General features: G+C 36.6%; 1 protein-coding gene across 4 annotated transcripts; it reads right to left on the bottom strand.

The window, feature by feature from the left end:
* Positions 1–209: 209 nt before the first annotated feature.
* On the bottom strand, positions 210–26,789 carry LOC134536730 (protein RER1). 4 transcript variants are annotated; one of them, XM_063376619.1, is made up of 7 exons: positions 26,662–26,789; positions 26,327–26,460; positions 21,235–21,339; positions 14,027–14,123; positions 7,109–7,323; positions 3,199–3,273; positions 210–854 (listed from the first exon to the last, which is right to left on the bottom strand). In XM_063376619.1, exons 2-7 carry the CDS (start codon positions 26,405–26,407, stop codon positions 810–812), a joined length of 618 nt encoding a protein of 205 aa, XP_063232689.1. In that variant the 5' UTR covers positions 26,408–26,460; positions 26,662–26,789; the 3' UTR covers positions 210–809. The 4 variants fall into 4 exon arrangements, with proteins under 4 accessions (XP_063232689.1, XP_063232686.1, XP_063232687.1 ...); XM_063376616.1 differs by lacking the exon at positions 21,235–21,339 and adding an exon at positions 21,081–21,185 and having other exon boundaries at positions 26,662–26,786; XM_063376617.1 differs by lacking the exon at positions 21,235–21,339 and adding an exon at positions 21,081–21,185 and having other exon boundaries at positions 26,584–26,785.

The raw sequence follows: 26,789 nt of genomic DNA, 5'->3' as shown, positions 1-26,789 counted from the left end.
TTTTCAATGCAGTGCACTGCAGTTATACTTTTACAGGTTAGAACTACTATATGTCTTCCCAACTGAATTATTATGCAAAAATAAAATGTAAAATCATGTGTGATTTCCTACAGTGACAAGAACAAAACACATGAACTTTTACGACTACAATAAGTAACGATCTACAGGTTTAACACATACACAATACACATAATATTACTGAACAACCATTTTCAGATAAATAAAACATTTTACTTCCATCGTCATTGCTGAAACAGGAGATTTTTCTCTACATTTCATACAAGAAGAAATATACATTGAACTAAAAACAATAATAAATGTGCCCAGTACACACAATCAAAATTATTCAATAGACAAAAAATTTTGAGACAGATACGTCTGACTTTGCATAACAATATTAAACATAACTGGCTCAGAATTAAACTGGGAAAGTTTCTAGTTTTCTAATATAACTTTGAAATCAAGATTTATTTGTGAATCCCTGTTTTATAAATTTTGGTATTGGGTACTGAACATTAAAGTACTCAGTACACATGATAAAATACAAAAACTTTTGCAGAAAAACATGGTAAAGATCTAAGAGTACACAAATAATTCTGTGCTTCATGTTAAACTGGTAACACTTTGTATGCCAACATTGTATTCGCAATAAAGTAACCAAAAACCCAACTGCCAGAAGAAAAACATTAGTAGCAAATAACAGTAATACTGGACTGTAGCTGATTATCAAGAAAAATGCTGGTGGATTTATTTTAAAACTTTCTTTTTAATGTCTTGAAAACAGAATTTGACGATGAGCGCAGATTACATCACTCTTCTCTGACAGCTCCTGGCACGAAAGCCTCGTTTTCAGACTACAAGAGAATAAAATCATCATTACCCACATTATGTCCATGATGGCAACGTAAAACTATATCAACCACACACAGTCATGCTGGAAAATAAACCTGGCTCTTCTCCCACCAATAGACTTCGTAACTTTTCACTTAGCTATTCACTTTGGGTCCCCATAAATGTACTTTATTTAACACATGAAAACCACAGGGACTTTGTACATTTTATCAAATAATCCATAAAACTTATTAAGCACAGGAATAGTGTGCAAAGTTTAAGTAATTTCGACAAATGTATTTTTTGGTTTGCTATTCAACATTACACTTGTTATGGTTAACATTTTGATTCAAGATTTAACTAAGGTGGGCAAAAATATATCTCACTGTGCTACATCCAGAATATGTATTTAAAAAAAATAGTAAAAAAATGGAAGAAAAAATCAATCATAGCAACACAATTACAGTGGTTTTAATTTTTAAACAAATTACTTAACTTTTTTTTTTGTAAAACTATTGTACTTGAAAAGTAACTTTTATTTAAAGAGCTACTTCTTAAGTGCAACATTTCTGAGTTATTTCTGTGGCAAACAAAGTAATTAGTAAGAATTTACAAGCTAATGAAAGAAAAGAAAATGTAAATATTGATGGCGCGGATTTACGTCGTGCCCTGCACAGTCCGCTACGAGAGAGCAGCAGTGTGGAGTCGCAAGTCTGTTCGTGAGACAAAGGGGCGCTGCAGCGGGCCTGGTCTGGTCCACACAGGCTCAGGTGCAGAAACCTCAGAACGCAAGGACCCTTGTACACGGACAGGGAAAAATGAGTTCAGTGGTCGGAGGGTTTTATACAGCAAAATGAATATTTTGGCAGGCAGGAAGAACCGTTGATCAGTTTTCGCTCTCTAACAACACTGCTCGAAAAATTTATACTTGGGCACAAATTACTGCATTTACGAATAAACTTTTATAACTAGTTAAGTTATTGTCCCCTCTTATCATTAACAAATCTGTCAACTTTGAAACATTAACACTGATGTGACTAATGGAAACTCTACATGGCAATGATGTTTCAACATTTATCAGGTGTTTTCGTGGAAAAATCAAGCAAGATTACACCAACAAAATTATCTTCGAAAGTTTAAAGAACAACTTTTCAGAGGAAAGAAATCCTGTGCAGCTCTTTTTGATACAGTTGATTATTTTTAAAGAGACTTCACTTTCAGAATGTAATTTGGCACCCGAGTAAAAAATTGATCCCATCTCAAGACATTTTTAAACTACCTATGTAATTTAACTGACGAACAAACAGTAAGAAAAAACTGTTGAAGTCAATAGTACGTATGGATATGAATACACAACAGCACAATTTTCAGAATTTCTTGTCTCCACATATATATTTAGGTTAATAAAAGTAAAAAAAAACCTATAGTATCCAAAACACATCTCATGACCTTAAATCACAAATAAAAAGAGACACTTTAGTCTTACTTCCCCCCCCCCCCCCCACCCAAAAAAAAATATTGATAAGATTTTCTATACAACTATGTACTTATGAGCAAATTTTAACAGCGCTCATGACATTACGGTTAATTTATAGCAATTACCATGTTCAATGTATACTGGTTCTGCTAATTAACTTCAAATTTAGTCACAGAAATGAATCATAAGTTATGTAGTAAATGTTATTTATAACTCTTGAAAATAAAATGTACTCAAACCAAGACCCACTGCGACATGAAAGTATTTAAAAATAAGATCTACTTTAAATCATTACAATCAAAATTAATATAGATTGTAAATTTCAGCTCTCTTACTACAACTGCTTATACACTTACTAAATAAAAATCACATCCAAACATGCAACATGAAGTAATTACTAAATAATTTTGTTTCTAATTTTTCACACTTAGGTACAAAATTCAAATCCAAAGTTTAAATTTGTCCAATTTTTAACATCCATTAAACTGTACTAACAATAACTTTATCAAAAAGCAAATGCATCAGAATGCAATGGCCGTCAATAGAAAACTAAGAGTTCAATGATAACTAGCATACTAATTTATTTTACTGCAATGTTCTGTGACTTTTCATAAGAAATTACTGTTACAAATTTCACGAACACAAAACCAAGATCTTGAAACTATTCTTAATTTAAGGCAAGTTTCTGACGAAATAACTAAATACTAAAACTAGTTCAACCAAAATTATTAAGCACCAATTTTTTTTCACACGCCAATTCGTGAATTGGATTCCGAACTCCACTGAACAATGCTAACAGACTGTGCAGTCCATTCACTTAACACAATAAATAGTTTTTAGTGTTACGTAATCACCTTCAGCCAAGTCTAATGTCACTTAGGACTAATCACCTTGCCAGTGTCTTGAAAGCCCTTGTATTTTGGCTTGCTGTGGGTGAACGGGAGATACCGATATTTGATCATATGCTGTGAACAAACAAAAAAAAACTATTACAGCAACTAAACAAGCACCACTTCAATATTATTATACGTATTTAACAAAAAGTTATTACATAACCAATACACAAATAGCCCACAAAAATCAGCCTTGTTTTCTTAAAGTAGCGTATTTACCCGAAAATAATGTGAACCCAAACTTTGCAATTAGGAATTTATGACAGAGACTTTATAGATTGGGAAATGCAATGAAGTACACAGCACTTGAAAATAGGGTAATTTAGGTAACTAAGGTACTCCTCCTATGAGCAATGGCCAATGTGTTCTGTACATAAAAGCTCTAAATTCCTACAATATTCTACATACTGGTATTTAAAAAAAAAACACATATATTGTCTGCTCAGGTAAATTAGTAGTACACAATGATTTTTTTTACTTTAAGTTTAATATTCATAAAACTTTTTAAACAGTAATTTAATAATGTTTTAATACAAAAAAACTAATAAAATAAGATAAAAGACTAATTAAAAATAATTAATTCCCTTAAATAGCATACTTGATCTAAAAATTAACACATTTTGCGGTAACCTTGAAAAGGATAGAAAATTTCAGCTTTCGAATTACACAATATAAAAATAAAATATTGGTGTATGATGCAATTAAGAGTAATGATATTTAATATTTTACAGAGAAACTACTAAAAAACTAATAAACTTTGATTTGTTTTATACAATGGTTTAAAATAAAAAATTATTAAAATAATTTTTTTGCCACCACAAATTTGATAAATATGCATTATCTGGTAACAAGTATATGAAGAAAAAAATTTGCTATGCTGTTTTAGAGTTAGAAGGTATTTAAGGTAATTATTTGTTTGACACACTTGTACAATAAACCTTGCAGTACAACACGAGTTCACCCTATGGTATTCCAAGGCAGTAAACAAACAGGCACCATTTGCAAATAAAAACGAAATACATTACTCGTTTATGAAAACCGGCAGCATTATTAATGCATCACTATAGAAAGTCTCATCCTTAGATTGCGGTGTGCATTTAAACAGGCATTTACTGTCTCTTTCCAATGCATGGTTTCTGCCATTAGCAGTCCTTTATTTGGTGTGTCCTGTTGCCAGATGTACACCACACAGCACAAAAGTTTTAGAAACAACTTTATAATTCAATTAAAATTATTTAAAATGCAACTGAGACATTGTATTTTGTAAAGTAAAATTTAGAATGAGAATCTAGGAAATACATTTTCTGTTGTATTTCATCTAAGCATCGTCTCCCTTTGGAGATGTAAATAAAAGACGCCATCTTGGTTTCAATCGTTTTTGTCAACAGTTTATTATATCATACAAATTAAAAAGTTCGGCCATTGTGTAGGTGGCGATACCAGCGAACATGAGAGTTCTTCGGCGACGGACAACTTCGAGGAACTGACGGGACATCGGTGAGGTGACGAAGTGTCCCCGTGCATACGAGTAGTGGTGGACAGGCATGCTGAGTGGATACGGATCACAAGATAATTATGTATTTGTTTGATCCGTTAGGTTTTAACATTTGGAAGATGAACGTTAAACTGTAATATTTAAGGAAACGTATCAATGGTATCATTAAATAAACCTAATTACTTATTTGGGCTATCTTTTTCAGACAGTTGCTCCCAAGTGCACAATTTTTGGTTTTAGACGTGGGGACAACCATAATTAATATGATCAGAATTATTTGATTTTAAAATGTTAAAAAAAGTATTAAGATTTAGTTATTCAAATATAAAGTTAGTTTTAGGAACTATTGTATAGTTATTTTAGACTGTAGGGTTAGGTATTGTTATATATAGGTCATTGGTAAAATTTTGGTGTAAGTTTAGATAAACGTAGGACAAAAGCTAGGCTGTCAGGGTATGATATTGAGGAAGATGGCAGCCAATGAACATTAGAACTTGATTGCCTTCCTTGCTGAAATGAGGGATGAAAAGAGGAATTGAAGAAAAGCAAAGAGAAAATTGAGAACCTGCATAAAATATAAAATGGAGAAGAGCCAGGAGATAATGGAGAGTAGCCAGGAAAAAATGAATAATGGAAAAAGAAGCAGCCAAGAAGAGGTGAAGAACAAGAACACTGAAATTGAAGAAATGAAGAGGGCCATTCGATAGAACTAGTAGCTGCTCGGGAAAAAATGAAGACATAAAAGGAAGAAATAGCACAAAGTTAGAAGGAAAAGTGCAGTGTTTGAAACAACATTTGGCCCAACAAAAAAAGCCTCTAGCTGAACATTATTAGGTCTAGCTAATATACTACATAAATGTTTGTGTAAGAAATTTGAGTGTGTGCCGAGCTTTGTGGCCTGGTGGCAGGCTACCCACTTTCCTTAGCCGCCTAGTGGCGGGCCACCCACCAACTTTTACTATCGCCACACGGGTCCACCCTAACTTTCAGAAGTTGGCTGCTTGCATTTGTCCTGTCGTAATGGTCTCGTGACCATGTGGCAACTACATTATGGGACATTTCAGAAAGAAAGGTTTGTAACAAGGCTTGCTGGTATAAATAGGGGACCCCATCAGGCCAAATTGTGGAGTGTGTGTGTCTACTGGGCAGTATACAGGCGACAGTTCCGAGGCAGCTGAAGAAGTGAATGACTGGAGAAAGGAAGAGAGCGCCACAGCACTCGTCTTGGCTCTGTGCGGACCTCTATTCAAGCTGCTTCAGACCATACCAGTTCGGAACCAGAAGGAGGTATGACAACCGACACACGGGCGAGGCGCACAAGACGGCTTTGAAGAAACGGCAGCTGCAATCTTCGGAGACACTGCAGGAATTCCGAGGGTGATTTCAAGGAGCTTGTAAACCTCGCCTACCCAGAAGAGTTTCGTTAGCAGTTACGTTTATAGATGGACTCTGGGATATTGAAGAACTGCACACCCTTCATTTGGCCCACCACAAAAAGAGCTGTATTGCACCGATCCATGCTTTTGAAATAAAATCGGCACACAGTCCATCAAGACAAGGACAGGATTAGAAACATAAAATGAGGGAGATGATTATGCCACCGCCAAAGAAGGAGATATCATCAGGACGTCGACGAAGATTACGAATGGTACTCAGTTTCAGAGAACAGTAAGTCACCCGCGATGCTTCGCCTACCACGAGCTAGAGCATATTCAGTGGGACTGTCTGACGTGCAATAAGATCTCGCAACAAGAGGAGCAGCAGCTGGCGTGAAGGGGCGCACGCAGGCTCCTTGGGAAGCTGACAAGCCAAGGACTCAGTCCTTGGAATGAAGACTAAAAACAAAACTCTTAGAGGCAATGACAGACTGTTACTTAATGGATGGGTCAACACAACAGCAAACAGTGAGTGTCTTCTTGCTGTCAATACTGGAAGATCAGCAGCTATACTTCACGCTGACTTAGTAAGTAGGGAACAGCTGAGAAGAATGCCTCTCTCATATAGTTTGAAAACAGCAACTGGGACCTGGGACACACGAACTATGTACGGACAGGTGGATTGGGAGGTAAGAATCGGCACTTGGGACATTTTCATGGTCATTTCTGGTTGCCGACATTAACGATGAGGTGATCTTGGGATTGGACATCATGAATAGTGTACTTAATACATACACAAAATAATTGTTAACCCGTTTAATTAACAAATTATTATTTTTTGCATTTTGTTAAAGTTTCTTCCACAATGCTGTAAAAATTTTCACAATATTTTATATGGAAAGGGCAACGATATCACACTCTTTTTTCACACATGTAAACAGAATCTACCACCGCAGCAACCATAATTCACTCTCACGACAGTTCCCACCTCAACAGAACTCTCACGGAGCAAACCAGCCCTTGGGACGCAACTCACCTTGATCTGCCGCTTCAAGGTGATGCACAGCAGCGTGAAGAAGTACATGACGAGGATGGGCCAGAACACAGGAATGTTGAAGCAGTCGAAGAACGTGCAGATCACCGCAATCACCGTCGACTTTGTCACCGAATACCAGAACTTGAACTCTGGCAGCCGCCGGATGAACGGGCGGAACTCCTCGTTCGACCTCGTCGGCAGTGCTGGCCCATCGTCTGAACAAAAAGACACAAGTTATTAATACAATCTGAATGCTGCCCCGTGAAACTAACTGTATAAAAATTGCAAGCATCCATATAAAAACATCTTTCTATCTGGTTAAAAGTATGCATAGTGATAAAAATAAAGTTAAATGAAGTTTAACATCATAACTCATTTTCAAAACAAAAATCTTATCTTATTTTAATCCTAGCACATACACACAAAACTGACATGGGTTACGTCTTCTGAGATTGGTTAAGCTGAGCAAACTATCAGAGTAATGTAGTAATTCACAATTAAAATAGCTAACTAAATGCAATATTTAAAAAAAAACTTTTTTTTTATGGTTTCTAACTAGGGACAAGATTATATGATGAATTGCAATAAAATGGAAAAAGCCTGTCAATTTACCATATAAAATCGAACTGCAAGTTAACACACCACGAAGCACCAAAATGCAACTAAAATCATAAAAATTAATCACCAATTTAAATAAAAAATTAACTCAAATCCCGACAACATAATCTTTTACTATAGTTGTGACAGTCCAGAGCTCTGACTAGTTCAAAATTGGTCTAGATTGCACATAAAAAAAATTACTTGAAAATGTTTGATTCGAAAATTCTGTTCAAATTGCATACAAACGTTGCTAAATGATTCATGATGAAAATAAAAGTCTCTCAAAAACAATTACAGATTTTAACTGTTTTTATGATCTTTGACCAAAAATTCATACACAATGGACACAATCTTCCGACCACAACATTGTTCCAGATCATACAGAAAATAAGCTCAAAAATAATGTGCTGCTTAAAGAAAACAATTTACTTTAAAATAGTACCAAAATGTCTGACAAAATTAAGATTTATTACTGACATTAAAATCTCATAGTTACGCATGAACTCATGGTACAAGCCAAGGACTATGACTAAAAACAAATCTCAAAGTCTTGTTGTGGACTTAACACAGACGACTGCAGTCAACCAATTCTACATTAAGGGCGGAATTCATAGTGGTGATATAAGCAATACTTGAAAAAAGTACTGCTTATATGGTTGCTTAAGTATGGCATTAAATTCATAGCGAACAAAAAGAGCACTGCTTATTAGGACTACTTCAAGTAATACTTCACGAAGCACTGCGTCAAATAAGTACTGCTCAATACGAATTCACAGTCATGAAATAAGTTTGCCTTGTTTCGCAAGTATTCATAATCAAATAAGCCATGCTTATTCATTGATATAAGTAATACTTCATGAAGTCGGCTATCTAGGTGACTCAAGTACTGGTACGGATTTGTTTGTTGTAAGGAATAGGTTATGTAAGGTATTAATTCCCGTTAATTTTTCCCTATATTAAATTAAAATTGAGAGAGTAAACAAATTAAATTTGGGGAAAAGAAACGAAACAAATTGTTGCCGCTTAGTTTTGTAAACAATACAGGCTACGTAAATAACCTCTTCTGCAGCTAGCGTGATGGATTTTGGTGAGTGGGACGATTTTGAACAACTTGCAGATGAAGTTTACGAGGACAATGTCAATGTACGGACACCAAAGCGCTACATATGAGATGCATTAAACCCTTTCGAATGGTATAGTGATTCTGAGTTCAAGCGACGTTTCAGATTCAGCAAGAACACAGTCATCCAAATTATCATGCCGTTAATTGAACCTGCACTGAGGAAAGAAACTACTGCTTTGTATTTTAAGACCAACTGCTTAAACAAAATTCTTTCCGAATCAGTATAATGTTTTCCTCTCTTTTCTTTTTCACTAGCCATCACGAATCACGAAAGTTGTTTCGCTACCACGTGGTTAACTTCACCTGCTTATAGATCACAGACACAAGATGGCCAACATAATTTAACAACACAAACATTCAAAACATATATATGTAGTTGTAAATTTGTTTTTAATACATGTTCATATTTATGTTATTCAAGTCCACTATCAAATAAAGTATAAATATCATCTTACGTATTAATTTCATTATTTTAATCGCATATATGGTTTGAAACGTGGGCATTTTTATTTTCAAACAGGTAAACTATGTATTTACAGCGGTATATTTGCTTGCGTTACGTTGACACAAAATTCGTCCTTTACTTTTTGAGATACTTCATCAAGTACAGCATGGCCAATATAAGTAGTGCTTGTTCAAGTATTACTTTGTCAAGTATAGGTTTATGAATTCATTGCTGGAATAAGTACTACTTGAAGAATAAGCACTACTTTATAAAGTATTACTTATTCGCCAAACAAGCCTTCGACTATGAATCCCGCCCTAAATGTCCAAAAATGTTTATAAATTGGCGCTGCCCAGACTGCAGCAGTGAAGTATACTAATCCACCTAAATTTTAATTTATTTTCTGAGGCATCGCCCAACCACGACCTTTCGGTATCATGACCACATGACTCCTGGATGACCTAACTCCATCCCCGAAGGAAGGAGGTGGTCACATGTCCCCCATAACCAATCAAATACAAGCTTAAAACACACTTTCAAAAATCAGCTAATGAAAGCACAAGTTACAATAAATGAAAAAACTCTGCATACATATAACCAGGGACTTTCCTTCTTCCCCTCCCCAATTGTGATGATACATTTGTCCTTGAGTTCCCATGCTGAGCGGGAACTACTGTTTCTGTCTCTCGCACTTCAAGGCATACCTGCCTCTCTCTTTCTCTCTCTAACACTGATGTAATTTATCATCACATTGCATCATCATGCTTTCAGACAAAGGATAGTTTCAAAAAAATAAAGAAAAATAAACTACTACACCTGAAAACTTAACTCACCAGCAAAATACGTAATAATAATTTTTAGCCGCTTAGTAAATTTACATTAATTAAAATAACAAACATTCTTAAAATGAAGAACTAATGAGAAATATGAGTATAATAACACAACTACTTCTGAAACACATAATTAGCTTTATTTACATTTAATTAGAAGTAATAAATATGATCACAAAACAAAATAATTTGTATAAATTATTTATATGTTGAGAGGTTAAGGACCTGCAATGAAAAAATATTACATTCAATTAATGTAATTTACTTAGGAGGAAGTTTGTAACAAAATATACGCACTTAATAGATTGGAAAATATTTTATAATTTTTCTTCTTGAAACTGTTATAAGTAACTCATTTTTTTACATTACAGTGGTGGTGGCCAATTAATTTTTTATTCACAGTATTAAGACATGATAGTTAAAATTTATTATATTATAAATGCATCATATGCCAGTCAAAATGAAACCTTTTTTGATGAAATAAGTATCATGAAACACCTAAGTATTATATTTGTTTAATAATATGCTATATTTAAGAATAAACAATATTCATAAAAAATTAAAAACAATTACATCAAAATCTCTTGTTCTAAAAATGAAATTAGCCTAAAAAAAACATAAAATCTTGACACTACGAATAGCAAATACTATTTATAACTATGTGGGTGTTCAGAAGCGTAGTGCAAACACACCAGAAGAGTAGATGATAACTCGAAGGACCTTAGTTGTGTGTGGATGTATACTGAGTTACGACCAGAAGGAAATTGTTAAGTGGGTATTTTTTTTTAATTCTTTCTCAGTAGCAGTATCGTGGTGAAAATATCTGAAGATAGACCTACAGTAGAGTTTGGATAATCAGACATAAAGAGGCTGGCAAAATGTACAATGAAGATGTCAGATAACGAGGAAAGAAAAAAAATCACTAAACATCAAAATATGTAATGATTTCAAACATTATGAACATATTAATCATGTTTTACAAAAGAAAAAAAAACACTAAAAAAATTAACGTATTAATACAGAACTGTCTGAAGTTACGCGTTCACATCTTGCAGTTCTTGGTGCAGATTGTTCACATCTTGCAGATTAATTTTTTTTGTCTGAGAGACATTGGACTATCTGAAAGGTCGGATAAGTGAGACACTATTGTAGTTAGTTTTTCTAGTGAATAGAACAGTCAGCAGGAAATGTGACATCAGGAAAGAAATAACTGGGAAATATTATGGTTTTCAAGTGCAGGAATTTCGCATAACTGTAACAATTACAGTTGTGTAGTACTTTATAACATTTCCATGCATATATGTAATGAGACTAACTTCAAAATAAGGATATGCTGCAGTCAAGTGCTGTCTCGGTGGAGCAACACAGTCCACAGTGCAAGGATTCAGAACACCTCATGTCAAAACTTTTACAAACATTTAACAAACACCTCATGTTGCTTGAAGTCCTTTGTATTTAATTATATAGTACTAGCAGATGCACCCATGCTTCGCTACAGACTCTAGCACTGCTCATTACACAGACCCTCCTCGTGAGTAAGCCACTGACGTGCCTCAAACAAAAAAAAAAACTAAGCAACTCATGAAACAGAAAAGCTGTTAGAACTAAGACAACAGGAAGAAATAATGGACTTAAAACAGTTTTCTTAAGGTCTTCAAATTCACATCTATTTAACAAACAATATCTAGCTGCAATACCCAGCATTGCGTGGGCAAGAATATATTATGATATCCTGCAGCAAAATGATCAGCAAGCCAACCTTCAGTTTGAGGCATTGCAACGAATTTAAAAAATTTGCTAGGAGGCTCAACAATGCAATAGGCTTTGCCAGGAGATGAAGAATGCATCAACAAGACAATAGCCATTGCAATGCAGACGAAGGCAGCATCAACAATGCAACAGCCATTGCCATGGAGATTATCAGGAAAATGTGGTTGAAAATTAAAATTTAAAAAAAAAAAACTAAAACTAAAACAAAAACACACAGCCACTTTCACCAAACTCTCTTAGAATCGATGGGAGACCAAGGACCACAACACAAGTGGAATACGGTGAGTGGTCATGGAGAAAACAGAGAATTTAGAAAATTACCCCTTTAATTTTACATACGTATATAAAACACTAAAAGTTGGGTAAGAAAGTTACCTCTCAAATTTTATAAATTTTAATTAAATATATGGCTTTACGTCTTGTCCACTTCAAGGTGATCAGCTTCAGAGACACACGACACAAACCAGGGGATACAGGGGAAGGATCAGACATGATCATTTGAAAGGAACATCCCTGCAATTGCCCAGATTGAATTTGGAATACCACTGGAAACTGAAATCAGGTTGTTACCACTCACCACCTTCAGCTAGCTCAAAATTAGGTTATGAGTGCACATACAGGTTAGTAGCAGGTCATGAAAAAATTCATACGCAATGTTTTTTATTCACGTAAAAATTCCAATATCTTTCGCACAATCAGGATTAATATTAATTATATGTACATAAAAAAAAAGATAAAACACGGAGCCATTGCCCTGCCACGGCCTGCTCGGCCCGCCGCCCGAACAACGACCGCTCGACCTGGCGCTCGGAGAACGACTGATCTCACAGCCTTCCTTTCCTTCCGGCGGGCAGTGTCCTGGGCTAACTGACGTAATTATCAGCCAATCACGGCAAATTGCAACAGAAACTTCTACTAAATGCTTTCTTCTGTTGCCACGATGCAGCAATTTTCTCTCTTTCTCACACTCCCGTGACCGTGACTCAAACGCCAAGTGTGTAAAACAAAGCCTCGGTCGTGGAAAAAACGAAGGAGAATTACGTCAGCATGCCTTCCCACACAAAGAAGCCAGGAAAAAAAAAAAAAGGTGAAATATTTTCACAATAACTTCAAAAAAGAAAAAAAAACTTTACATCATTTGAAAACCTAACTTGAAATATGACAAAAAATTTATAACAAAAGATTATTACTGGATTGCATGAGGAAGGCTGTAATCTGGGTTGTTACAAGGTTGGCCAAGAACGGGATCTGAACTGCAGTCCTTCCAAATGTGAGTACAGAGTCTTATTGCTGTGCCATCAAGCTCTGTGAGCTGGGAATTGCTGGGCAGTAACAGAACAATAGGTTGTCCATAAAAAAATCAATTACATCTCACATGAAATTATAAAAAAAAAAAAAAAATCAAGTCCACTAACATTTCAGACCATTAGACTCAGTGAATTAAATAAAACATAAATCCCGAAACAAAAACAACGCAAATCCCCATGCCGTTTCACAAATGTTTATTTATTGTAATTCCATTAAAGAACATATTATTTTGGGACAGTTTGTAGTTCTTCATATTGTGAATCTCTCTGAACCATTATCTTCTTGAGCCTGAGACAATGTACTGATCATAAAAATAAGCCAGGGTGAGCCAGGAAGGACGACAAGGAATCAAAGCCTGGATTAAACACAAAGAAGAGAGTGGTATTTAGAGGATACCCAAGTTAGTAAGGGCACGTGGGGTTGGTAGCAAGAAAACAATATGTATGTAGAGAAAATAATGACTCGAAAGAGAAAAAAGATAAAAACGGGAAAGGGAGAGACAAGCGAAAGATGAGAGATCAGAACTGCATGAAATGGAGCTATATGAAAACATATGTGGTAACATGCAGTTGATGAAGAAGACAGGAATAATGAATAAGCAAAATTTTTCACACCACAGTGAGCAACCTGTATTTCTAATTTAATGATCTGAAACTATAAAATCCATCAGAATGATGATTTGCAGCTGTTGGAAACATGCAACAGGTGATCTAAACAAATTCCATATACAAACAAACTTGAGCTTAACTACCAGCTAGATTTACTCTGATTGAAAAAGATTTAAATATAGTATGTCAAGATAAATTGTCTTAACACTGATACAGTAGTAGAAAAAAATTTACCTTCAAAATCTAAGGCAGGGTCAATCTTTGGCGTGAGGAAAGCAATAAACAAATTTAAATGATATATTCCCAGAGCATACGTCACAATATACCAACCCTGAAAAAGAAAAAGAGGTTATGTTATATTCAACATTATAAGTGACACTTTTAAGTTAACATAACATACTTATATAAAAAAAATAATGGCTGTGAAATTGATAGTCAAATAAATAAATAAATAAATAAATAAATGTGTATGAACCAAATTATTTACTACAATCTATAATGAAAAATAGACAATATGCTCCTGTAAAAATTTAGATATACAAAATGAGCATTGAATATGGACTTAGTTTCAATAGCCACTTGTGTTTTATAAAGAATAATGGTTCATAATGCGTTTTACTTTAATAATAAATAATGTGACAGCCAGTTTGACAGACTTGCACTTGAAATGAATATCTTAGCACTAGCGAATTGGAACTCCAATGTTACGACAAGCTCCTAGCCACTGGTTGACAACCGAGGGCTGAGATTGAACTACATACCTGGCGGGGTCAAACATGAATTTTTCTTAACTGGGAAACATTGCAGTGCTACGATGGATTTTCACCCCAGCCACTCATTACGTCCATGCTCTAACGGCATCTCATCACCTTTCGTTTTCTCTAACGAGGAGGTTGACGAGACGTTTAGCTCAACATTAAGACGTTTAGCTCAACATTCCTTGCAGCACGCATAAGACGAACCACAACGTCATCATAATAATACAGAGGGTGCAACCACGCAAGGGATGACTTCCATCCCTGAACCGTGCATCTTGTGAGCTAAAGTCGTAGTTCCCCGACTAAATCAAGAGCATCAATGTATCATGTCATTCTACTTCTGGCCAACCTCTTGCATCACCCGCACGTGATCTCAAGCACAAGCTTACATCATACAGTGCAAACGATAAAATCTTTTAGATCAGTAAGTAAATAAATAGTTAAAAGTATACAAGTGCAAAAGTGGGTTGATATGAATAATAAGCCAGCATTACTTTCAGGTGATTCCAGAGACAAAAAAAATTCATAGAGTAAATATAGCAGATACATCATAAAGTGAAATGTTTTTTGAATATACTGCCTCCGTTTTGAGAACAAAATGGCCCAACAAGTGTACGGAAGCCATTCTGTTAATCTTTTGTAAAAAAAAACGCACTGCGTCATGGAACTACAAACAGTGGGTTGATGTATGTAACGGAATGTGGCCAAGGAATGCTACCAAATTTTGCATTTTTCAGGTTTGGGTAGTGGGGGAAGGAGAAAATACCAGCTGGAGCATCTGCTGCTAGATTGTGCTTGGTCGTTCTGTGTGGAGAAATTAAATAAACAAAAAAAAATTAACGCAAACTCAAAACCCCATTACTCCTCCGAGGTCCAACTTCCCATCTTGGGCCTATTGCACAGATGGAGGAAAGTATTAATTCCATTTGACTAACCTACGCAGTTTCTTTTTTGACATTCCGCTCATGAATACACAAGCTGACATTTTATCACAATGTATAATAATGTCGCGTTCCAGAATTTTTCAGTGAAGCAGACTTTGAATTTTGGTCTTCCTAGGTGTGGGTCGCACAGCCACATGGTGGCACGGCTTGGTGACGGGCACAAGTCGCAAGCACGGCCATGCGCTGACGTTTCCAGGTCGCTACATGACCAAACATGGCGGAAATGGGCGACATGGGGCCCACTCAGCTAGTTTGTGCCCTGATTGAGAAATTTGGGTTGAGGCGGGGCCGAAGCCTTCTGGGGTTTTTGAGTGAGCGTTAGTGCGAGCTCGAGGCTCACTTGGGTGATCGGGACCCATGGTAACGTATTCGTGATATGAGATGTAACTTTATTTAGATTCACTCGGGCTCCAGCCCGTGGAACCAGTTAGCTATTTTGGAGAGGTCAGCAGACTGAGATGCCTTGGATCACCAGTTTTTATTTGACTCCCACTAGGCTGGGGTTATATGATTTAATTTAATTATCATGGTATGTTACTTGTAAGTGTTAGAAAGGTTTGATGATGTTAAAGATTTTAATACCTTCTCACTTTGAGCTGGTCGCAAAGATAAATTTGTTGACAAGTGCTTAATACATACTGACGTCGACCAGGGCTGCGCCCTCCCTTAGCCCGATGTGCCACGTCACGCCGCAACTGACCCCCCTCTCCTCCCACCACCACCCTCCATTCAAACCTCCCACCCCGTGCGTGTGTGTGTGTGTGTGTTGGGCGCCCGGCAAGAGGCGGTGCTAGAGTCGGTGCGACGACCCCTTTCTTTTATTAAAATAAACATAATGTATAAACCTTTTTATGTAATAAAATATCCCTAATTGTCACGCCTCAAGTTTTAGTAAGTAGGACGGCGCAGCGCCCCATGCGGGCATCCGCAGAACTACCCGCCAATAGTTTTTAAACTTTAATAAGAAATAACACCATAACTAAAGGTTGTTAATTATAAATAAGTGTACTTAAATTATGTTTGTTTTTTAAATAATATTTGTTTGATTAAGTATGTTACCGGACGGCTGCCCGGTAACAAAGCGGGAACTTAACCCTTCCCGGCGGCCATGATGCTCTGGTCTCGTCAGTCTGTTTCCATTCGCCGCCTGGAGTAGGAGCGGCCCGCGCACCTCGTCGACTTCATCTCTTTTGTTCACTGATCCATTAGTTTCCGTTGCATCTTTAAATAAATCTAAAACCTTTTAACTTCTTCGAGGCCTGCTCCAGGTGGTAGACTCTTTGGCCTAAATATTTGTTTTCCGTTTACGGATATTTCGTACGCGTAATACGTGATTGACTCTCGAGGCCAGGCCACGCGGTGACCTGGTCAGCCTATAAACTGGTTATCACCCGCAACTGTGTTTTTTAGTACTTTACGTAAAACTCTTAACATTTTTGTAATGTGCCATGTAATAATTCGCCTGTGCAAGTTCGGTAGTAATAAAATCACTAGCTCAGAATGTGTGGTTCAGTGGTCACGTGTATAATTCCCTGAGTTCCGAGGCGTGTGGGACGCCTCAAGAGCCCACGAACACGACGCACGAGGGGGGAGATTAGCCTAGCCCCACACGGGTCACGTCACGACCCTGAGCCGAGAGTTCGTAGCCGGGTCCACATGCCCTTCCACGTGGTGGCGCCCAAATTACTCCTTTTCGTCCATCCGAAAACCCCCCCGTACGACAATACTTTCACCTAATTAATGTAAATGTAATGAAAAGACTGACGTCTAGAATCTTATGTTTTTTTGTTAATAAAAATAAATGTTAGTTTTTTGAACTTAGTATTATTTTTAAGAAATACCATTAATTTAATCTTTCACCAGATAACCTGTACTGGGTGCTGAACCTAGACCTTTAAAATCCTGGTAAGAAAGGGTTTTGTTCGTTTAAGATAAACTAAAATGTGTCAATACCTCTTGCATAGTGTTGAAAGATTTATGACTTCTCCCAAGTAAAGCTTATAGATGTCTACTTATTTAGTGACTATTTAAGGAATTTATTCATTTATTTCAACCACCTACCCCCAACCCATTCCAATATCATAAAACAAACATATAACAGTTTGATATAATTCACTATGACATTAATAGAGTTGCAGGTCTATGGCCAAAGCTAATGGAAAACCAATCTTCACAATATCTTATCTAAATTCTTATCTTTTCTTAATCCCCTATTTAATGATAGGAGTTCCAGATTATCAATCTTTTGTGTAGCATTGACTGTTATTCACGAAGTCATTTTACAGGAATTATTTTTGTTGGAGTGGCTGCCCTTTTAGGACCATAATATTATTTCATTCATTTAATTTAGCAGTCACATACAGGACACCGATTTAATTTCTATGGCAAGAACAAGACCACCCAGCCAGAGGCAACTCTTCCTTTTGATATTTCAGATCACGATTCCAGCAGATTAACGGAGTATCTGTTCACAAAATTTGTGGCCTTGTGCAAGTAAAGCAAAAGGTTTTAATCCAGCATTTGCGAGACTACAGCCATGCCGGCTAATCAAATATCACAATAGTTTTGAAGGGAATACCAAAGAAAAATTGACATTCAGTACAGTTGCATTTCAACTAACTTGAAATACGCTGCTGAACAGAAAGAATAAAATACAGATGAGCATTGGTCTTCTTCCAATAATGACTATGGAAATGTACCAGTGAAATGTGAAATGTAACCAAATAGAAATTTATAAAGCTAAGCTGATCCACATCAAACATGGGCACCACTAGTTAAACTCCATCTTTCTGGTTCAAACAGCACTTTATTCTTCACGTGCAAGTTCCAAGGTTAGCTTTTTTTATTGAAAGTACTGCTGTTGGGTGGAGTCCAATCAACAATTATTCGTTGTGTCTATTCAATATCTGTAATCCGCTGATGTTTTTCATCCAGTGATTTCAAAACATGTCAAGATATGATTGGTAACTTAAGCAACACAAAAACATTTGAAGTATCAAATGATCTCAAAATATGCTTTAAAACACACAGTTCATTTTTGTAAAAATTATTGTTTTGTTGAAAGAAAGTCCAGAGATTCACATTCATTGCATTACATATTACAACTCTCTGTAAAATCACGTATATTTATTAAACAATTATTAAAAAAAATTGGTAGCGAGTCCAAAGTTTACAAGTGGTTTGGGAAAAAAAAAAAATTCTTTTCTTTTTCCACAATCAGTTGTTTGTGAAGTAATGGTCCTGAAATGGAGTGCACATTGTGTTGCATGGCTTCGTGATACAAACTTAGCTACCGGTATCTATGGAAATCACCGCACACCCAATTTGATAAGCAACCTCCGAGTGACTGTGCATTAAGAAACTGGTAAAGGTGACTGGTGTTAGTGACTAATGTGTCAAAAGAATTCGTAGCATTTGTTTGTCCTGCATAATTCACCAGAGCCACATGCTCAGTCTGCACATTTCGTTAGGGAGAACTTGTACAATAGTCACTGGCTTCTTGTGTGATCTGGGGTAGCGCTCGACAAGGTCTTGGACACACTTTTCACACAAGCAGAAAATCAACCGGAATGGTCATCTGAACAGACTGCAACTGTAAGCAATATCATAAACTGAGCATTTTTAGCTGAACACCAGTCATCTGTATTTATAGCATCACATACCCCAAGGATCTGCAGATGCGACCATACCTACACTTTAAATATGAAACTGTGAAAACTGATTCCCCATGGGGCAGTTTTAATAGCTGTCCTATAAAATTCCACTGTTCTGCAATTGTTTTAACAGTTACAAATTCAGAGTGAAGGCAGCACATTTACGGGGAGAAAGATAGACAGATATGGTCCAATTCGTTGGCCTTCGTGATCACCTGACATACAAGTCCGACCTTCTTCCCAAGGGATTACATCAAGAGCATTGCATTTTCAAAACCAGTTTAAGGACTTGTCCTTACGACCCATTCCAGAAATGTGATCGCGACCACTCCAGCAGACACTCTCCCCAGAACATGGCCAGAGCTGGAATGTTATCTTGACATTCTCCATGCCAGAGGAGCCTACAGTGAATTCTGCAAAATGTACAAAAAAACCTTGCTGAGTTTTACTATGATGTTGCCGAAAATCACATACAATCTGTATTAGATTTCACACCACACATTTTCAAAACCCCTGGCGGACTTCAGAGGCTTAATGTATGTGATGTGAAAAGGAGAGAGAGTATAAACCATAAAAACCCAAGTTTAAATTCAAATTTTTGCCACTTAAATGTTTGTACTGTCACTGAGATGCCTCTTACATTAAGTTCAAGTGTTTTTCCACAGCCATCTTCATATGAAAATTGTCTTTTGAGATACAACTTACCTTCAAGTTAACGATTGAGAGAAACTTCATTAAAACAGAGGACGGACAAATGATGAGAATATAGGAATAATAAACACAAATGGTTATAATTATAAGAACTCAAAAAACATTTTGCACCGCCTGGATTTCTGTGCAAACATGACCAACAGTTCACTGCTAACAGTGTATAAAGTATACATTTTAAACACACAATAAAACACTTTATCTTACAAACATAAAACAAACTATACAGTTCATGCTTGCAAGACAACTGGATGATGGAAACATGTTTTTTAGTGATGTATATGAGTGTTGTACAAACAGTAGTACTAAGCAGTACTAACTTGCTCAACCTTCCATTAATCTAAGCTAGACTTAAACAATTAGATTGTATACTGTGCCAAACATAATCTCATGTTATTTGTTTACATTGTAGGCCTAGATCTGTAATAATAACTATTACTTTTTATTATTATATATATTACAATGGAAATTTATATGTATGTATATAATTTAAGATTCCTAAAATTGCAGACTTGGCTGAACTCAAAATGTCAGTTTAATTGGTTTTGGTTCATTTTTAAGATTGGATAATAGCAAGTATGAATGAAAAATTATTGCAGAACATTACAAGAGTCCAAATACTTGACATAAAATGTAAACCAAGGCTTTGTTTGCATACAACTTTTGCATTCAAACATACTGTGGGTGTAAAAGTAAAAATTAGTGTAGAAAGTACAAAAGTGTAAACATTACCATAAGTACAATTACACATAAGTGCTAAAAAAAAGTGAAGACATTTAACTGCGATATAGGCCTATTACTTAGTATTTAATTTTATGTAAGAACTGAAAATGATTATAAGAAATATTAAACATGTTTAATCTTTATTTTAAAATTCTATATAAAACGAATGCCATTGTTTTCTTAATTTTTACACCCATTCAATTTAAAATCACTTTTTTTATGCATAACTGAAGACAAAATGCTGAATTACAAAAACAGGTATTCAATTTTGTAATTTTCTCCCACCTTGTACAGTAGAAGTTGTTACTACAAACACCCACCAGTAGAAGGATTCAGTTGTAATACTGTACTGCTTCCAGTAATGAGAACGTCAAGTTACTGCTTTGGTTGCAGTTTGGGTGCACAAGTCATGCGAACAAAGCCTTTGCAAAATGTGATGAGTGAAGGAGATAGGTAACGGGTAAGGGGGTTCACAAAGCGGTCATGCCGTTATTTGCCATACCTGGAGGATAAATATTCTGGCTAGGAACCCTACAGTCAACAAGGCAGCAAACACCCACCGAGCCACTGCGTAGGGCGTCACGTCATCTAACTTCTTCTGGTAGATCTGGAAAACATGCAACACACGTGACACTCGGCACAACATGCCCCTGTACCTGCCCCAAGAAGACGCGCAGCGCAAACCCCAGCAGCAAGAGACACGTGGCTGCCCACCGCGACACCGGGTGTGGCGCCGAAGCGTCTAGCCACAGCTGGTACATCTGCAAGTCAGAACCCTTCGCTCGGCGCTCGCCTGCTGCTGGGTGAAAGGACTCCCCTCTCACCCCAACTGGAAGGGCTTGTTTCTAAGATAACACCTACATCAATAAAAGGGAGCGTCTGTCTGTAGCTCGCGGTGAGGCCTGGAGCCATGACATTTGGTACATGGACTCTCCAGGAGGAGTCCGTTTGCAACCCGAATAGATTTTTTTTTTTCCAATAATTGCCCTTAGTTCATTTTCAATTTAATTTTTTTCCAGTGATTTTGGAAATTTTCTTGATACTCCCCATGGCAACTGTCTCCTGGCAATGGCTACTGCACTGCAGATGCCTTATTCATTTTCAGATCACAATCCATTGCTGTAATCAACTTTGCCATCATACTGATAAGAGTTTGCTTAAAAAAATGTTCATTTGAATGCACAAAGAAAATTTTGGGTTTTTGGTTTATATTTCTTCCTGTCTATCTTTGTTCTAATGATATTTTTCATAAGTTTATAAAACTATTTTTTTTCCATTTGAGGTGCGGCAGTGCTGTACCCACGAAAAGAGACATGTGCGAGTGTGTTTTGCCTGTAGGTTGCCAGTAGCGAAGCTCAGGTATATCAGCTAGTATATCATGATGTAAGTACGTTGAAAGATAAACACATACACACATTATATATGCATGTACACATTATATATGCATGTACACACTGTGTCGCTATAGTATCCACAGATCCTACAGTCGCTCTGCCCCGAGCTCAGGAAGCTGTGATGTATCGGCACAGGCTGGCTCTCCAGCTCACTCACAAAAATGTTCCATGCTAAGGACACAACAGATTGACTAAAAATTGTATAACACCCTGAGTAAATTTTAAAATTAGTGTTTAATCCATTAAAAAACCAAATCTAAAAATGTTATTTTTATACTATTATAATCACAAATCCCGATTTTTAAATTGCAATGTTTTTTTTTTTTAATTCTGAACTTTAAATATAAAACACTATAAAAGGAAAATTTTTTAAAATCACTGCAAAAATTTCATACAAGTGACAAAAATAATTTTCCACCAATATTTACTCATTATGAATTAACTAAAGTAGGTATTCAATTTTCCTCAACTTCAAAGTACCTGCAACTACTGAGTTTCCAGACTCTAGTAAGAATATAAAACTCAATTTTGCCAAGAATATAAATTTTTAAAATATTTTACAGAATATTAAATTAATATGACTTAGGAGGCCCACCTAGTCTGGTGTATTTGTGTTAGTGCGACGCTTGCTGGAGTTTATAGCGTGGTATTTAGCTACATTAAAAGTACTTCAGAACTATGTGTATGTCATGGTGTAAAAAGTCACTCAATGATGATAGTTACGAATTCTTGCACATGTTGGCGTTTGAGACTAAGCCTCAAACAAAAGAGTGAAACTGATAATCTTGATCACCTTCCCATTTCTTTATCAGTGATCTTCAGTTTTTGAGACATAGTTTTGCAGTTTTATGTTTCTGCTACGAATTTTTTCACAAATATTTAACTGTAAATATTCCTAAATACCAAAGACTAATTTTCATTAAATATTAAAAAGTCACTTTTCAGAGATTAATACAACTAATCAAATATCAGGGTTGAAAAAAAAAAATTTTGGTTTAAAGCAGGTTTTTTTGTTTAAAACAGGTTAATTGGTACTCAGCATGTTCAAATGAAAGCCAAACAACATCCCGCTTTCTGCCACTCATGCTGAACCAGAAAAGTTATAACATGAGAGAACTGAAGTCCAGCACATCTGCACATCTGACTGGGACTTCACCACTGAAAGGGTATTTCCTCACAGGAGGAGGATTCTCCATAGAATTAGTGTTTCCCACAGAATGAGGATTTACAGTAGCCTACAGTCGGGGATTTCCCACAGAATAGGTATTTGTTTATAAATATTAAATTTATTTATTTCCTCTTTTTTATACTTTTGATTAAATTTACTAATTAATTTAATTTAAGAGTATAATTTACAGCTTATTCAAGATAATTTAAATAATATCTTTATTAGTAGGTCAATATAATTATTTTCCCCGTAAATCACATAAAACATTAATGAGAAAACTATTGCAATTATTATAGTGGAATAAGACCTCTCATTAAAATATATTTATAAAAAACTGTTTGTTTTAAAAAAAAAACACTTGGTGTAAACCATTGTGGTTTAAACCCGAAAACCCGGTCAAATATTAATAAATCTTTGCTGTTTCGTAGTTCGTACCCTCTTGTCCAGTCAAAAAGAAAGGAATTTTTATGAACCTCCTTTTAATTTATCACCTTTACCTTTATCAAATATCAAAAAAGATCAAAAAACCCTCAAAAAAATGACAATGTTAAAAAGTTAAAGCACAAAAAATAATTCATTAGTTTAATCCAATTCTTACAGATAGGCCTGAATTGTTTAGAATTAGCTTATTATTATACTGAGCAGAAGTTAGCTCTATCCGGCCGTCCGGGACAGAGAGCTTGGGGCAACAACAGCATAAGTCATTCCACGCTTTACGGCAATTTCCAACCAATTATTAATATTTTTACAAGAGAATGAGCAGTCATAACGTTAGAACAGTTACAAGGTGACCTTCATACATGTGTTAACTATCAATAAAATTTGGAATTTAGAGTGAGATCTGTCGTTCAGATTGTCCCAGGGCCTCTCAAAGCATCCAAGTTTTGTTTTCATGGAGTATTTCATAAGCATGAATTTTTTTTGGGGCCTTTGGCCAATGGTAACAAGAGAACTGATACATAGGGACCTTCCTAAAGGTATAGACTTTCAATTAAAAATTAAATTGCCGAGATCTATGGCCACGCAGTACATGTCAGTGTTCGAGAAGGGAAAACAGTGGGAAAGGAAACATGCTGAGCAACGTACAGGGTGACACGAGAAATGGCTGGAGATCAGGAAGGAAGAAATTGAGAAAGTAGTGAAAAGGTTAGACAGCAGGAAAGCCATAGGCAAGGATGGCATAGGGAATGGGATGATAAAGGCTGGGGGGGCAAGCCATGGTGAAGTACCTGGAGCTGCTATTCAGTAGATCGCTGCAGGAGGGCAAGTTGCCGCAAGAATGGAAGGAGGCGGTGGTGGTACCTATACACCAGAAGAGGGGTAGCAAAGAGGACCCAGCCAGCTATAGACCAGTTAGCATCACGTCGGCAGTAGGCAAGGTGATGGAGAGGTTAGTGCACAGGCATGTAGTAGGGGAGCTGGACGGAAGGCAGTGGATTGACAGGAAACAGCGCGGATTTCGGAGGGGATATTCAATGTGAAACTCAGCTGGCGGGCCTGTTGGAGGAGCTGGTGGAGGGGGTAGACAAAGGTCTGCAGATTGATGCCTGTTTCATTGATTTCAAAAAGGCATTTGATGAAGTTCCTCATGAGAAAATGATGAAAGTGGAGGGGGCTATAAGTGACAGGAGGGTGGTGGGTTGGATTGGTGACTTCCTAAGCAACAGGACACAGAGGGTACATATGGAGGAAGAGCTGTCGGAGGAAGGAAGGGTTACGTCAGGGGTGCCGCAGGGCAGTGTGCTCGGCCCACTGCTCTTCACTATAATGATGAACGATGTAGGTGAGGAGATAAAGGGCATATCAAGCTATTTGCAGACGACTGCGTAGTATACATGGATGCTGAGTGGAATGGGCTACAGGATGATTTGAAAAGGCTGGAAGAGTAGGTGGAAAATAATGACATGAAAATAAATGTGGGTAAGACAAAAGTGGTCAGGTTTACCAGGAAGAGGAAGATTGTCAGGAGGGAATATCGCTGGAGGGGAGACGTGATAAGTGAGGCCACCAGTTATAAATATCTAGGGGTGGTGCTGCAAGGTAACCTGGGGTGGGGGGAGCATGTAGACAAGGTAGTGAAGAAGAGTAGACAGGCTCTGGGCATGCTGGGATGAGTGCTCAGGGGTGGAAGCAGCATCTTGCGTTATAAGGCCTATAAAACTATGGTCCGCCCCATGCTGGAGTATGCCGCAGCAGTGTGGGACCCATACACGGCAGTACTTGAGAGGGAGCTGGAGGGGGTGCAGAGGAGAGCAGCTAGATGGGTGAAGGGCAAGTGGAGGAGAATGGACAGAGAAGGGAAGGGGAGTGCAGTACCACAGAGATGATGATAGGAATGAGATGGGAGAGTTTAAAGGATAGAAGACAGGAGAGACTGGTCAAGATATACCAAGTGCTGAGTGGAGTGGGAGGATGGGGAGAGCTGGGGAGACAAGTCAAAATGGGAATGCCTAGAAGTAGAAAGGAAAATACTAGGAAGGTTTTCAAAGATAGGAGGAGGACAGAAAGGGGAAAGAATGTGATGGTCGTGAGGACGGTAGGGGAATGGAATAGGCTGGAGGAGAAGTGTGTGTCGGTTGAGAGTGCGGATCAGTTTAGAAGAAGAATGCGGGGAAAGTAGGGAGAATGCTTGCCACCGGGCACTTCTGTACCCAATTGCAGCTATAATAATAAACTAAACTAAACTAACCCTGACCACTCAGTGTAACAGTAAACTATGTGAAGTATCACAACACTTCGTTAAATAATGTTTCGAAAACATGTTAAGAAAATACAAGTATTTTTAAATTTAAATTAAATTTAAGAAAAGAGACTTTCCTATACAACTACCTATCAGAACATATAAATTGCAATATTTTAAGAATTATTAATGTAGCTACCTTAACCTAAATAACCTTTAATTTTAGTTATCATTCCCCTATTTACCCAAAGCCACTAGTCCGAGGTTTAACCAGGTACCTAGTCTTTGTGACTAACATTGTTAAGCATACTTTTTAACTACTTGTTCTAGCTCTAACAAATACCATGATTGTAAAAATCTCAACAAAAACAGGTTTCTTTGAAGAAACAATTCTCATTCATTTATTTTGATGCCATTTCAGTAAGTTACCACCCCCAATATATTGTATTTAGCTGTTACATTAGTTATCAAAACCAAAAATCTTATAATTATATTGTTATTCCTACCTGCTGTAATCTTTTCCATGCTAAAACAATTGCATTGCTTCTAGAGACAGGACTGGATACCAGATCATCACCTTGCATCATTTTGCAAATGACACATCTACTGAAGTATGGACTTGAACAAAGATTTTAGATACCTGGAATAAAATTTTCAAATTAAAAACAAAAATTGTACGACAAACTTTCAAACTTCAATCAAATACACGCTGTAATAACAACAAATATAAAATAACAACCGTCGACTGCATCTTAACAGAGACCTTTTGATAAACGCGAAAGTAAAACTAGAACCAAAAAATAACAAATCGGAAAAAAATACGATCATAATGCATACTAACAGAAAATGTAAAAAAGGGTTAACACTCATCTACTTGTCATATTTTTCATTACGAAAACACTACACATGAATTTTGGTTGATCCCGAAATCCACGTAGCTCAAAGACATCACGCTGACTAAAAAGATAA

This window comes from Bacillus rossius, chromosome 11, assembly GCF_032445375.1.
Source record: "Bacillus rossius redtenbacheri isolate Brsri chromosome 11, Brsri_v3, whole genome shotgun sequence".
Taxonomy (NCBI): Eukaryota; Metazoa; Arthropoda; class Insecta; order Phasmatodea; family Bacillidae; genus Bacillus; species Bacillus rossius.
This window is presented reverse-complemented; position numbering and strand designations above follow the sequence as displayed.

What these genes read in the sequence shown, in the direction of transcription:
- LOC134536730 (XM_063376619.1), bottom strand. Translation starts at nt 26,407, where the DNA reads ATGATGCAAGGTGATGATCTGGTATCCAGTCCTGTCTCTAGAAGCAAT. An exon ending in CATGGAAAAGATTACAGCAG is followed by an intron (nt 21,340 to 26,326) that starts GTAGGAATAACA and finishes TCTGACTTGCAG; the next exon opens with ATGTACCAGCTGTGGCTAGA. An exon ending in TGCGCGTCTTCTTGGGGCAG is followed by an intron (nt 14,124 to 21,234) that starts GTACAGGGGCAT and finishes TTTCTTTTTCAG; the next exon opens with GGTTGGTATATTGTGACGTA.